The following is a 13,173-nucleotide window of genomic DNA, read 5'->3' as shown; positions in this document are numbered from 1 at the left end:
GGGTTCCTCTGGGGCAGACTGGCCTTGCCTGCCACATGGGGGAGGGACTCCGAGGGTCTAGGGAGGTGTTGGCAGATCAGGCAGCAGGAACAGTGTGCACGTAAGCTGGGAGGGAGGACATGGGGTAACCTGTTGGGGTGGGCGTGTGGAGGGCAGGTGGCAGAGGTGGGTGGGGGCCTCAGAGCCGGTTGAGAATCGGCATCTGCCCCAGGGTGGCAGTGGGAAGACTGAGTGGGTGAGGCATGGCCAGGGCAGTGTTCCAGAAAGATCCACCCCGTGGCTCGAGTGGAGGCCCTGGTGCACACTGAGAGGTTGGGGACGTGGTGGGGGAGAAGCGGGTGTCGTGGAGCATCAGGGGGCATGGTGCGAGGGCCAGGAGCACTCACCGCTGCAGAGCAGGGCCTTGTCCATGAGCCAGATGTAGGAGAGGCACTGCTCACACGACTGCGGGATGCTCACCTGGTAGCTGACGAACACGTGCCCATTGTGCTGCTGGACCTGGGGGGCCGTGGGGGAGGGCGCTGAGCAGTCAGGGCAGACCCCCGCCCCCCCACGCTCTCACTGCGAGGCTGCCCAGCCTGAACGCAGCCTGTGGCACCTCAGGGCCGAGGTTCACGTTCACGAGCAGGGATCCCTAGGGCTGGGCGGGAAAACACGCTCCCACACGTGCGTGCGCACAAATACTCACAGCGCGATCCTGCTTCCGCTTCTTCTTCTGAGCTTTGCTCTGCTGTGAGGGAGCACACGGGGGAAGTGTGTGAGGGCCCTGGGAGCACCTCCACCTCCCGCTGCCACCCCCCCCCCCACTGGTGGTCCCTGAAGCGGCACCACCAACCTTGGGCGGCTCGAAGTCGTTCTTGGTGTGCCCGCGGGTGAACTCGTCGAGCAGCGACTGGAAAAGGTTGAGGACCAGGTTGGTGTCCTTTTCCCCTCGCTCGGCCGCCAGGTTGTTCACGACAATCTGGTAGTTCTCCATTAGGTCCTTGTAGCCGACGTGGATCTTCCCGTTCTGCGGGGATGCAGGCGTGACCCTCGTGGGACAGACAGATGGGGGGGGCGCCCTGGAGAGGGCACGGGGGGGGTCCCCCCAGGGGCCCTCCCCGGGGCTGGGGACTGCACGTACAGGGACAGAGTACATGGTTTTGAGGTTGCTCCTGAACTTTTCGGTGGCTTCGATGAATAAGCTCTCGATGGGAGTCTTCTGAGAACGCAGGTCGTTTATCTGGAGAAGGAGAGAGAGATGGCCTGACTCGGAGTTACCTCCGAGGCTTGGCATCTGACCGCTTGCTGCTCTGGTCTGTCCCAGGTCCTTCCCTGGCTCCTCTGTGATCCCAGGGGAAAAAAAAAAAAAATCCAGGCCCCCTGGCTAATCCTGGTCTGTCCAATCCCTTCAGCCCAGGTTTAAACTAAACACCCAACATTTGGGGCTGGGTCACACTAGGGGTGTTGAACAGCACCCCCGGCCCCCACCCACCAGTTGCCAGTAGCACTCCCCAGTCATGACAACCAAAAATGTCTGCAGATGTAGCCAACGGTCCCCTGGGACACAATCATCCCTGGGGCCCCTCCTGCCACTACACACAGGCGCTTAACCCTGAGCCATGCCCCAAATGCATGCGATAGTGACCGATTCACCTCTGCTGTATACACGACGTGCCCAGTCGGCATCTGCCCTGAGACCCAGTGCGTTTTGTAAAAGTGTATTCTAAACAAAATGAGTTCATGGTCAGGGCTGAGCCACAGCGAGTCACCCAGTGGGATGCAGGTGTGGCCAGCGCCCACCTGACTCCAGGCACTTCCGTTTCCCCCAGTGTGAGAGTAAGTGGGGCAATCAGCCCCAGGGGGGCTGGGAGCCAACACACACAGTGTCTTCAAGCAGCAGATTCTGAACTTCCTGGGCAGGTACTGCCGGATCCAATGCATCCGCCTGGTGCCCAAGCTGCACGCACTAGGTGCCGGAGAGGACGCTGGCCCAGACCACAACCCCTTGCCCAAGACCCTCCAGACAAGGAGTGCCCCAGAATCAGGCAGTGCAGATGTGACACTGTTGCACAAGTTCTGGGCCGGCCCTGTAATCAGACCCACTGCCTTTTTTTTTTTTTTTTTTTTTTTTTTAAGTAAGCTGTATGCCCAACAAAGGGCTTGAACTCATGACCCTGAGATCAAGAGTCACCTGCTCTACCGACGGGCCAGCCAGGCGCCCCAAGACCCACCGCCTTCTCACACGAAATGTAAATATCCACGGTGAGCAACATGCATGTATCCTACAAATGTTCTCCCGTGAGTCCAGGTGGAATTTTGCGGTGAAGTCTGGGAATAAAGCGTCTGGTTTCTGGAACGTTCTGTGTTGGAACTGTGCCCCTGGACATTCTGTTCCTGGCACACTAAGGGCTGTACCGTGGCAGCTCTGGAGCGCCGGGTGGTGACAACCCTTCTGGGGAGGCCCCGGTCTGACCCTGTGTGTCCCCCCCCAACCCCGTAGTTGCCCCTCGAGGACGACCCACCTTGTTGAGCAGGAACTCATCCAGGTACTTGAGCTCATTGGCATTGGTGATCTTGCGGAACACTGATTCTCGCCACTTCTCCGACACTGTGATTTTGCCAATCTTGAGGTTTCGGTTCTTCTTCCCTTTGCCTCCTGGCTCCTTGGCGTGCTTCTCGCCTGCTGGGTGGCGGTGCTGGTGGCTGGAGGAGGCTGGAGGGAGAAGGAGCAGCTGGTGAGGTGGGTTCCGGGGGAGGCAGGGTCCCACACGCAGAGAACCAGGACCCTGCCCTGTTGCAAGCTGGGGTCTGCAGTCAGAAAGCACCCTGGGGTTGGGCGGCGGTATCCGGGACCAGCCCTGAAGCCCTGGGCCCTGTACACATCCCCGGGGACCCTGGCAGCTCTGCCCTCCATCCCTGAGGCTGCCAGCGACCAACCTTCTAGATTCTTTTTGGTGGTGGCAGCTTCCAGCATGGTGAGCCCTGGCGCTGTGTTCTCCGTTTCCTCTACCCCCTCCAGGCTGGATTTTTTATCCTTATTCTTATGCAAGAAAAGTCTTTTAAAAGTGGATCTGCAGGAGAAAGTAAGGGGTTTCATTTAAGCCTCAGGAAGCGACAATGGAAACAAGGCTGAAGGAAAGGTTATCTTACTATAAAGAGAAAAATCACCCTTTGCTTGGTTATCCACAGAAAGAGATGCTACTAAAAATGAAATTGATTTGTGGGAACTGACAGGGGAGTCAGGTGAAAAAACAAGACGCAGAGCAGACATCACAGCATGACCCCATTTTCGTGTGAAAAAAAAAGAAAAGAAATAAAACTACCCTCTGCCCCCGTGTGTTTATGCGCCTGAGTTTTAGGAAAGAAAATCAGAGGGAACGAATGCCCAATTGGGCACCGAATGGTGGGCCCCCCAAATGATGTGTCTGTGTGCTCATGCTCAGGACCTGTGAGGGTGATCTTATTTGGGAAAAGGGTCTTTGCAGATGTGACTAAGTACTATGCGTCATGCTCTGAATGAATGTCTCCCCTCAAATTTGAATGCTGAAGTCGTACCCCCCGTGGGATGGCATTAGGGGGGTGATTAGGTCACGAGGGGGGAGCCCCCTTGCCCTTCCTGCTACGTGGCACCCCAGGGAAAAGACACCATCCGTGAACCAGGAAGTGGCTCCCACCACATACTGCATCTGCTGGTGCCTTGACCTTGAACTTCCAGCCCCCAGAAGATATGTCTAGAGTTTAAGCCACTTAGTCTGTGGTGGTTTTGTTACAGCAGCCTCAAGATGAGGTCATCTTGGATTACCCAGGTGGGCCTTACATCCAGGGACCAGCATCCTTATGAGAGAGAAAGAGAGAACACAGAGGAAAGAGGAAGGTCATGTGAAGATGCAGATGGGGACGAGGGTGGTGCAGCCACAAGCCGAGGCTGCCTGGAGCCCCCAGGAACCGGAAGAGGCAAGGAGTGCCCTTCCCTAGAGCCTTCCGCCGGGGGGGGGGGGGGGGGAGGAGGGGGCACCCTGCCAACACCCTGATTTCGGACTCCTGGCCGCCAGGACCATGAGAAGTGAATTCCAGTTGTTGGAAGCCCCCTGCTTTGAGTGCTCTGTTTTGGGGGTTGGGGTGTCCCCGCGGCGGCGAGCACTCTGCAAGCCTGTTCTGGACCTTCCTCAGCCTCCTGTCCCTGCGTTCGGATCAAAGCCCCCCTGTCCCATGGCTCATCCTCTCCGCTCTGCGATGGAACCATCTGGAGCACTTCTGAAGGGGTTTTCTGGAGCCAGAGCTTTTGGCCCAGTTTCTTCTATCCACGGACCCGGGAGGGGTCCCGGAGGTAGGGGGAGCCGGGAGCTGATTCTGATGCCATAAAAAGTCAAATGGAAACCGTCTACCTGTGGACCCAGAGGAGGTGACCCAGATTGGCTCTAGGCTGCAGTGGGAATGACACCGGCACGCAGCCCCACCGGCACGTGAGGTCACAAACTGGGCGCCGTGAGGGACTGCTTATCCTAGACCGGGTAAACACCTGCCCGACTGTGCTTCGTAAATGCCATCAGTCTAGGAGACCAGACTGCCCTGAGACGGGGGGCCCCTGGCAGGGCCCCTGGGCATCCTCTGGTGGTGACCTGAGCCACCTCCCAAGCTCACACTTACTTAGAGTCGGCCTGGTGGCCTGGGGACAGCCCAGAATCTGAGCCGACAGATGTGTCACCTGACTTCTTCTTCTGAACGGCCAGCTTCTTGGTGCTGGGCTCCCCGTCCACGGTTTCTATAGAAGGCTGCAAGGGAACAGGGCTGGGTAAGCAAAGGCAGGCGGGACTCACTGGAGGGAAAGCTGCATTTTGGGCAGAGCTGGGGCAGCCAGGGTGGGAGCTGCAGCCTGAAGCTTTACCTGCATCTTGGTCTGGGATGGGGACGGGAGGAGCTTGGAGACATCGCTCGTGGACAAGGAAATGCGTCTCTCCCTGTGAGATCACAGAAACGTGGCTTTTATTTACAAGGGCGAGTTAGGAGACCTTTTTGGTTGTCCTGACTTGGGTGGAAGGGGCTCGGGCATCTGGTGGGCGGAGAGCAGGGATGGTGCTCCACACTCCACAGTGCATGCATGGGTCAGCCCACCCCAGAGAACGAGCCGGCCACAGGTGTTGGCGTGCTAGGCCAAGAAAGCCCGGCCTGGCAGAAGGCCTGCACCTTCTTCCAGTTCTTCGTCCCTCTGGCCAAGCAGGCCTCTGGGAGGAGGGGCTGGGGACTCGGGGTCACCGGTGTGGAGCTAACTAAGGGTCAGGCAGAGTGGGTCAAGAGCTGAGCCCCTTCTTCAGTTCCTGGGTGAAGGTAATCACCCCTATTCTCTGATGAGGACACGGAGACCCAGGCAGACTGGGAAGTGGGATGTTGCCCCGAGAGGCTGCCTCCCACAAAGCCAGGGGATTTCTGTGTGAACACAGCTCATTATGGGGCAGGAAGAGGACTCAGGATCCCAGCTGGCCCCAGGCTCCGTAGCTCCTGGCAGATGCCAAATCTTCACGTTCCCCTGCCCCGCCTTCCCTCGGGGCTCCCACACACCTGGCCTTGGCTCTCGGGCAGGTACAGAGCCACTCACACGTTTTTGGGACACGTGGCACGGCCCAGGGCCCGCTGCCAGGCCTCCACCCAACCCAGCCTGGCAGCCATGGTGTTCCGACAAGGGAGGACCCGGGGCTTACTCTGTGGGTGTGAGAGCGGCCCCCACGGCCCTGTGCCGCTCGCTGAGGTCCAGGGACTGGCTCAGCATGGCGCTCGAATTGGCGGCCATCAGCTTCCTGCCCCGCCACAGCTCCACGGCGCTGGCCAGCCGCTCAGAGTCTGGGTCCCGGTACCGCTGGATCTGGGTGGAGCCCCCCGGGCTCTCAGACCTGTCCTGTGCCCTCGGGTCACCCCCCAGCTTGCTCTTGTCCTTGGGAGTCTCGGGGGTGGTGCTGGGGGTGGGCACATTGACTCTACTGTCCAAGGCTAGGCTGGTTGGCCGTTCCACGTGGCCAGGCGGTGGCTCCCTGCCCTGCAGGGTTTCTCCAGAGAGCTGGCTGGCCGGCGCCCCCTGCAGTGGCTCCTCGGGCTGCTTCTTAGAAGCATTCTCTGTCTCTGTCCCCGCATTTGAAAGGGTTTCTTCTTCTCTGGTCTCCTTTCTGTCTTCGGGGAGGCTCTCCTCTTGCTCTAGCACAGTCCTTCCAGAAGATTCTCTGAGGGCCATCTCTTCCTTACAGGACTGTATGTGTTTGTTTTGGAGCTTCACGTGCTCCAGCCCTCTCTGCCGCCGTGACTCACGCTTCTCCCGGCTGCTGGGCACTTTCTCGTGACTTTCAGCTGCATTTTTCTGGGGTGGGAGAGCCTTCTCTGGGCTGGGGACCTCCTTCTCTGGTTGGGAGTTCTCTGCCAGGGGCTCCTCACTTGGCCACCCTTCGGGTTCCAACACCGAATGCTCCCTGTCCTCTGATGGTTCTGGGTCCTGCCTGGGCACCTGCTCCTGCTCAGCCGCCTGGCCTGGCCCGCCCTCTGCCGTTTCCGCCCTCAGGGCCTGCTGGGCTTCCCTCTCCTCTCCAGCCTTCTGCTTCTCTGCGACCATCCGGCTGAAGCTGGTGTGAGAAGAGTAAAGGGGCTGGGTTCAGAACAAAAGTGCGTGCCATCTCCAGAATCCACCCAGGGCGTCAGGGACTCCCGTGCCACCCATAGGCTGGCGGCCAGGCTTTGCCCCTGCCAAGTGGGGTAACCCTGGCCCTCAGAGATGCTTCTGGAAAGGCAGAAATGCCTCAGCTAGGAAAGGGAGATAGAGGAGGTGGCCCCTTATTGTCATGGCCACCTCTGCCCTGGGTCTCCCTGTTGTGAGAGGGATCTGTCAAAAAACCCCTGAATTCCTGTGGGGTCCCTGGCTGGGTGGATGCTTGAGCTTCATATATAAGCATGGGCTGAGGGGAACCCACCATGGGCTGGTCTTCACAACCTGAACCCTCCACCTCTGAAGCCAGGTGTTTCATCAATGGGCCCAGGGTAGGTGGGTACAGTAAGGGGGTCCCTGGCAGAGACCAAGTCCCGCCAACAGTGACCTTGGTTTTCGTCTACAGGTGTTGCCCACCAGCCCTGGAGCATCTCTCTGGGGCTGCGTGTGCCCAGACAGCCAGATTTTTGACAGCCCCTCCCAGCTTCCCTGCATCTAAATGATGTCCTGGGGGCTCCCCTGGCCAGGAGGTATCTCAGGCAGCTCTCGGGTGAGTGGGATGTTAGGGGCTGGGCCGGGGTGGTGGGGGGGCAGTTGGGGGAGGGATGGGAGGTGGGGCCTTGCTCTGCTCACCTCTTGCGCTGAAGGTGACCCCGGCAGAGGCTCTGCAGGCGGATGATGCTCTGTCTACGGCGCCGGTAGGCCACCCGTTGCCGGTAGCCCCTCCACGCGGCCTGGAGGTACACAGCAGCCTGTGTCCTCTCCAGGGCCCGTCGGACGCAGTAGGACCGCCAGCAGGCCTGGGTGTGGAGTGAGTGTTCAGGGCCTGAGCATGTGTGACCCCCGCTGCCCCCGTCCCTGGCCCTGCAGGGTCCCCGCGGTACCTGGATGGTGATGGCTGCCTGCCTCATCTGCAGAAAGTGCCGGCGTTCCAGCACCATCCGGAACCAGCTCTGCAGGAGCAGGATCTTCCGCACGACCTCCCGGTGCAGCGTCTCCTGCAGGGCTTGGCGCTCTGTCTCCTTCAGGAAAACCTGGTGGGGCATGGGCACAGGAGGGGTCAGCACAGCCCCCAGAATCCCTGTGCCCTGTAAGTGTGTGAGACAGAGCTGGTATGCTGACTGACCCGACCAAGAGGAATTTTTTTTTTAATATATTGAGAGAATTCTTGTAACGTGAAGTTAACCATCGTTAACACAAACAAATCAGGGGCATTTGGTACGTTCACAACATTGTGCAAACATCACTACCATCGAGCTCCAGAACATTTCCATCACCCTGAAGAGAGACCCCGTCCCCGTGAGCAGTCACTCCCTGTTTCCTCTCTCCCTCCGGCCCCTGGTAATAACCTGTGATCTGCTTTCTATGGATTTGCCTGTTCTGGAAGCCTCATATACACGGGATCACACACTATGCAGGCTTTTGTGTCTGGCTTCTCTCATTCATCATGTCTTCAAGGTTCATCCATGTCATAGCGTGTAGCAGGGCCATAGAGTAATTCATCGTACGAATGGCCCACAGTTCTGGAATCCATTCATCAGCTGATGGACTGCATGGGCTCCTTCTACCTATTGTTGACTAGTGCCGCTATGGACGTGCGCATATAAGGATCTGTTTAAACACCTCGTTTCCAGTTCTTTTGGGTCCATACCCAGGAATAGAATTGCTGGGTCATGTGGTAACTAGAGGATTAGCTTGTTGGAGAACAGTGAAGGGACTTTTCACATCAGATGAAGCCCTAACGGGAGCTGCCCTTAGCCCTTGCTGGACGAGGACAGCGGCTGGTGCCCCGACAGTAAGAAGCAACCAGCACGTACCGAGAGCTGGTAGACGGTGTCTGAAAGGAACACCAGGGAAAGAAGCCTTCTGCCAGACGCTAAAAGCTAGCAACTGGCTCCTGGACACCCCGCAGGAACCCTAGGCCATGTGTGAGGAAGCAGGAAATGGGAGTGATGCCTGAGCCCCGCCCCTTAGATGCACCCCTTTGCCTTCTGGGAAGAAAGAATATGCTGGACCCCAAGAAAGACACTTCCTCAGCCGAGCCCCTTGTCTCTCAGCATGTGGCCCGGGACCTCGGGCCATGGGAGGACCCTGCGTGTGGTGGGAGGCGGGGTGAGGGTTTGCGGCCCCTGAGGGGCGGGAGCCCTGACCTTGGTCTTCCCGATCTGGTAGTTCCTCTTGTCCACGTCCATCTTTTCCAATAGGGCAGAAATGACCTCCCTGCAGGGCTGGGTGTTCTTGGGCAGCAGCACCTGGAACTGCTCTGTGAAATCCTGTGTGATTTTGGCCAAGAGAAGAGAGTCTCTGTTGAGTTTCTGCCACCAGCAAGGATATGGCGCTCCAGCGATTCCCTGGTCGAGCCAAGTTTCCAAAGCTGGAATGGTACTACTGACAAAGCTAGAATCTCAGACTCTCTGAAACAGCTTCAAGCTTCGGAAAGACCACCACACACACAGAGCACTGGGTCTTTCAGTCACTTGGAGAGTGGCTCTTAAGGGCCTGCCAGGGCTGGCATTGTTGGGGGGTGGCCAGGAAACAGGGCTGCCTTCGCGGGGGCTCACAGTCTACGGCTCATTAGAGAGCTGAATCAGAGCTGGAGATACACAGCTTTTAAGTAAAGAGGTCAAATTTTTAAGAATGAAGCGTTAGTAAAATACACTGGCATTTCCTCCCATTTCTGTGATTCTGCTTTTCCTATTTATACACGGTCAGAGAGACGCTATTTCCATTCTGTAGATGAGAAAAAGGGAGGCGTGCCATGATGAAGCCCTGTCCCCGAGGCCATACAGGTACAGCTGGATTGGGGACAAGGTGCCACCACCTCCGGCTTCAGGCCCAGTGCTGACTCCTGTGCTCACACCGGGGATGCCAGCTCATCGTATGAGCCAGGGGTTCTCAGGCCAGGCTGGCTTACCACCAGGGACGTGGGGTGATGTCCGGACACATCCAGGCTTCTCCCAACTTGGGAGGGCAGGGTGCTCCTGGCATCGAGACCAGGCATGCTGCTCAACGTCCCATAATACACAAGGCAGCCCCCACCAAAAGAATGACCAGGTGGCCCCAGGGTCAATGGTCCTGCCGTCGAGAAACTGTTCTAGCAGCTTGGTCTTCACTAATTTGAGGTCACCAAAGATCCTTCGCATTTCTAAAAACCCCAGGGAGCCAGAACTGCTTGCTGCTGGTTGGTGGAATAGAAGAGATGGGTATAAAAGCATCTGTCACAGAAGATGCTCAACAGAGGGCAGAGCTGTGCAGGGATCTGCTCATGTAACTCCCTCTTCCCAGCTTGGCTCGACACCTCTGTATCCTTCCAGGCTTGGCCTGGGCCCAGCCACCTCTTCCGAGGACACTTGCTACCCCCAACCCCAACGACAGAGAAAAATCTGGTATAAATGCCAACAGTGCTGGGGTGGAGAAGCCTTGGCATCAAGTGACCCCCTGGGTTTATGTTCCAGAGAAGCACTCTCTCTGAGAGCAGGTGGCTGGCCCCCTGCCCCGTCAGGACAGGCACGCGCGTGCCGCCTACCTGGAACGTGTACTTGGCGCTGTAGCCTGACCTCCGGATTCGCACTGTCTCCAGCATGCCCGTGTAGCGCAGCTGCTGCAGCACCAGCTCATCGTCAAAACACAGCTCCTTCTGAAACGGGGTATGGGCGGTCAGGACATGTGCCTGCTGCTGGACAGCGAAGCGTCGGCGGCCGAGGATGGGGAGCTATGGGACAAAGTCCTGTAGGCTTCCGGACACAGGCACAGTCGGGGAGCAAAGGCCAGCCCCAGCTGGTCGGGACTGTCCCCAGCGTGGCAGCCGTGGCCACCCGGAGGATCCGTATTTCCTTGCTCCAGACATTCTTTTTGGATTAAAGAGGTGGGGCTGCTCAGCAGTGGGGCTTAAGGTATTCATCTTTTCTGGAAAAGCTGGCATCTGATCTGCTCTATTCCCTGGTGTCTGGGAGACACGTGCCATTTCTTGCTGCTTAATTTAAGATGATGTGCTGCAAAGAGTTAGTTCTTAAGAGCTCCAATCAAAACCGGTGCTGAGCTCATACCCTGCACCAGGCCCTGGGGTAAATACTAGGGATTCAGCCAAGAGGAGAATAAGGTCTGGAGGTGGAAGCCAGGTGCGTACGTGAATGGGGCAGATACTGCCAGGGCCCCCGGGGAAGGGTCCAATAGGTGAGGGGGCCCTGGACTGAGTCCTGAGGAGGGAATGGGCAGGTAACAGCCAGGTGAAGGCCCAAAGGAGAACTCCGGGTCCTTGCCCAGGAGGAGAGAAGCCACAGAACCTGGTAGGGAGAAGCTGGGCTCTGGATGTTGACAGGGCATCCCAGGAGCAGGAAAAAAGGAAATAGAAATGGGAAGAGGCAAAGGGGGTAGGCCCAGATCCTAATGGTTCTAGCAAAGTCCCCAAGGGGACAGAATGGCCGATGGACCTATGGGGCAAAGGAAACCTGGCAGGGAGGGCTGAGCCCCCACTGGGGCCCCCACTGGTGCTCCATGAGTCTTTCCAGAAATTTTCAGATCAAATGAACAGCAGGCTCTGTGCTTCTGCCATATGACCTCAGCCCCTCCCTTCTGGCACATTTTCTGCACTGGCCGATTTGGAGATGTACTGAAGAACATGTTTGACTTGTCCCTCCTAGGGCTTCGCCACGTTCCAGATGATGTCCTTGCTCTTGGTGGGCCACCTGGCTGCCCTCACTGCTTCCTGCGAACCCCCCCTCCACCTCAGGCCGGCCATTTCTGGTTCCCGGAACCTGTGTGAACACTTGGTTCCTTGAGACCTTGGCCTTCACCTCCCCAAGACATGGGAGCTACTTACCTTCTCGGCATTGGAGCGGATGCAGCGGATAAAGAAAGGCTCCGCCTTCCCCAGTGCCTCCAGGAGCTTGTTAAGGGACGTCTGGGGAAAGAGGGAGAGGTCTTGAGCTGGCAAGCCGCTCAGTGGGAGGGGACCCAGGTCACTCGCTGGCATCAGCACTGATACAGGACATGGGAAGCCGTAGCTGGACATTCTGACTAGAGGCTGCACTACCTCTGGGAGCCCCAAAGAGAGCCGTAGGGTCCCCAGAGTTAACAGCTGTCATCTTCCCAGGGTCTCCCAGCTCTCTGTCTCAGTGGGAATATTGGGGGGGGGGGTTGGTGGGACCAGATAAACTCCTTCTGGGGATTTAAAATGCCGGTCAGCCGCAGAAAGAAGCACAGATGCCATGATTTTGTTCTTCAGCCTGCTGTTTACAAAAAGGATTTGCAGGGGGTGCCTGGGTGGCTTAGTCGGTTAAGCGGTTGCCTTCTGCTCAGGTCATGATCCCAGGGCCCTGGGATCGAGCCCCGCATCGGGCTCCCTGCTCGGCGGGGAGCCTGCTTCTCCCTCTCCCTGCCTCTCTGCCTACTTGTGCTCTCTATCTCTGTCAAGTAAATAAATAAAATCTTTAAAAAACAAACAAACAAACAGACAGACAGACAAACAAACAAAACCAAAAAGGATTAGCAGAAGCTCCCAGGTGAGGGGATTACAAAAAAAGTCAAGGCAGACACAAAAGACTCAGACTGAGGAAAAGGGGAAAGGGAAAAAAAGGTAATGGCAAGTAAGGGTCAGCAGCAGCCTTTCGGCCCCCTTAAAAAAAGTACCTCTGAGCTTCCTGGCAGCCAGGGGAAAAAAAGGGAAACATGACCTCACAACACAGTTCGGTGGTCACCTTCATGGGCTCACGTTATTTTAACTCAATGGTTCACAACAGGGGTGATTCTGCCCCACCCACCAGAGCATGTGGCAATGTCTGGAGACATTTTTGATCGTCACAACCGGAGGATGCTACCATGTGTCCCATAACGCCCAGGATGGCCCCTGCCATGGAGGACGAGCCAGCCCCAAATGTCAAACAATGCCGAGGGCAGGAAGCGCTAGAATAACCATTTGTTGGGTTTGCCGTGGCCAGGTCACAAGAGCATTAGGCTGAGTTCGCCCACCCCCCACCCCGCAGCCTCTCCGGGCTGCCTACCTGGAACTGGGCGCTGATGCTAGGCGGCTTCTTTTTCTTGTGGAGGTGCAGCAGGGACTTGGTGGTGCGATCGTGAAGAGTCATGCTGATGATGAGCTTCAGGGACTTGGAGTCCAGCAGGTTCTAGGACAGACACGTGGGGTCTGGCCTGCCCTCCTGGGGGGCCCAATGGGCACTGGGAGGCCCTGGAGCCAGGACTATGCTCCCGGGGGTGGCAGCTCTTAGGATCAATCTCGGGACAGTGCTGCTGGAGGGCAGGGGGTGGTGGGCTTGGCAGGAGGCAGAGGCGGCCCCAAGGCCCATGCGCCTTGCACATGGCACCAGCTCCGGGAGGACTGATTACGGCCTCTTTTGCAGCCCGATGGGCCGGAAGCCGAGAGCTCCAGAGGGCCACCTTCCTTCTGGACATGACTTCTCCAGGGGTGCCAAGACCCTGGCACTTCTGCACGAGCTTCTCCGGCGGATCCCCCCATGTGTGCCAACCCTTAGTATCAGCTCACAGAAGGAACT

The 13,173-nt window shown here is 57.7% G+C and overlaps 1 protein-coding gene across 11 annotated transcripts in view; it reads right to left on the bottom strand.

Moving 5' to 3' along the window:
• Positions 1 to 13,173, bottom strand: part of MYO9B (myosin IXB) — an 86,447-nt gene that overhangs the window by 6,845 nt on the left and 66,429 nt on the right. For 10 of the 11 annotated variants that reach the window (XM_035726440.1, XM_035726445.1, XM_027582682.1 and 7 more), the window contains 15 exons: positions 12,664 to 12,786; positions 11,484 to 11,564; positions 10,191 to 10,301; positions 8,815 to 8,937; positions 7,549 to 7,698; positions 7,298 to 7,464; positions 5,679 to 6,584; positions 4,868 to 4,940; positions 4,630 to 4,754; positions 2,920 to 3,053; positions 2,505 to 2,695; positions 1,124 to 1,222; positions 836 to 1,009; positions 689 to 730; positions 387 to 498 (listed from right to left, as the gene is read on the bottom strand). In XM_035726440.1, the coding sequence (XP_035582333.1) occupies positions 387 to 498; positions 689 to 730; positions 836 to 1,009; positions 1,124 to 1,222; positions 2,505 to 2,695; positions 2,920 to 3,053; positions 4,630 to 4,754; positions 4,868 to 4,940; positions 5,679 to 6,584; positions 7,298 to 7,464; positions 7,549 to 7,698; positions 8,815 to 8,937; positions 10,191 to 10,301; positions 11,484 to 11,564; positions 12,664 to 12,786 (2,611 nt within the window). The remainder of the gene's footprint in view (positions 1 to 386; positions 499 to 688; positions 731 to 835; positions 1,010 to 1,123; positions 1,223 to 2,504; positions 2,696 to 2,919; positions 3,054 to 4,629; positions 4,755 to 4,867; positions 4,941 to 5,678; positions 6,585 to 7,297; positions 7,465 to 7,548; positions 7,699 to 8,814; positions 8,938 to 10,190; positions 10,302 to 11,483; positions 11,565 to 12,663; positions 12,787 to 13,173) is intronic. The other variant, XM_035726443.1, reaches the window with a different exon arrangement.

Source organism: Zalophus californianus, chromosome 1 (assembly GCF_009762305.2).
Source record: "Zalophus californianus isolate mZalCal1 chromosome 1, mZalCal1.pri.v2, whole genome shotgun sequence".
NCBI lineage: Eukaryota > Metazoa > Chordata > Mammalia > Carnivora > Otariidae > Zalophus > Zalophus californianus.
The sequence above is the reverse complement of the archived record's forward strand: the minus strand, read 5'-3'. Positions and strand labels throughout refer to the sequence as shown.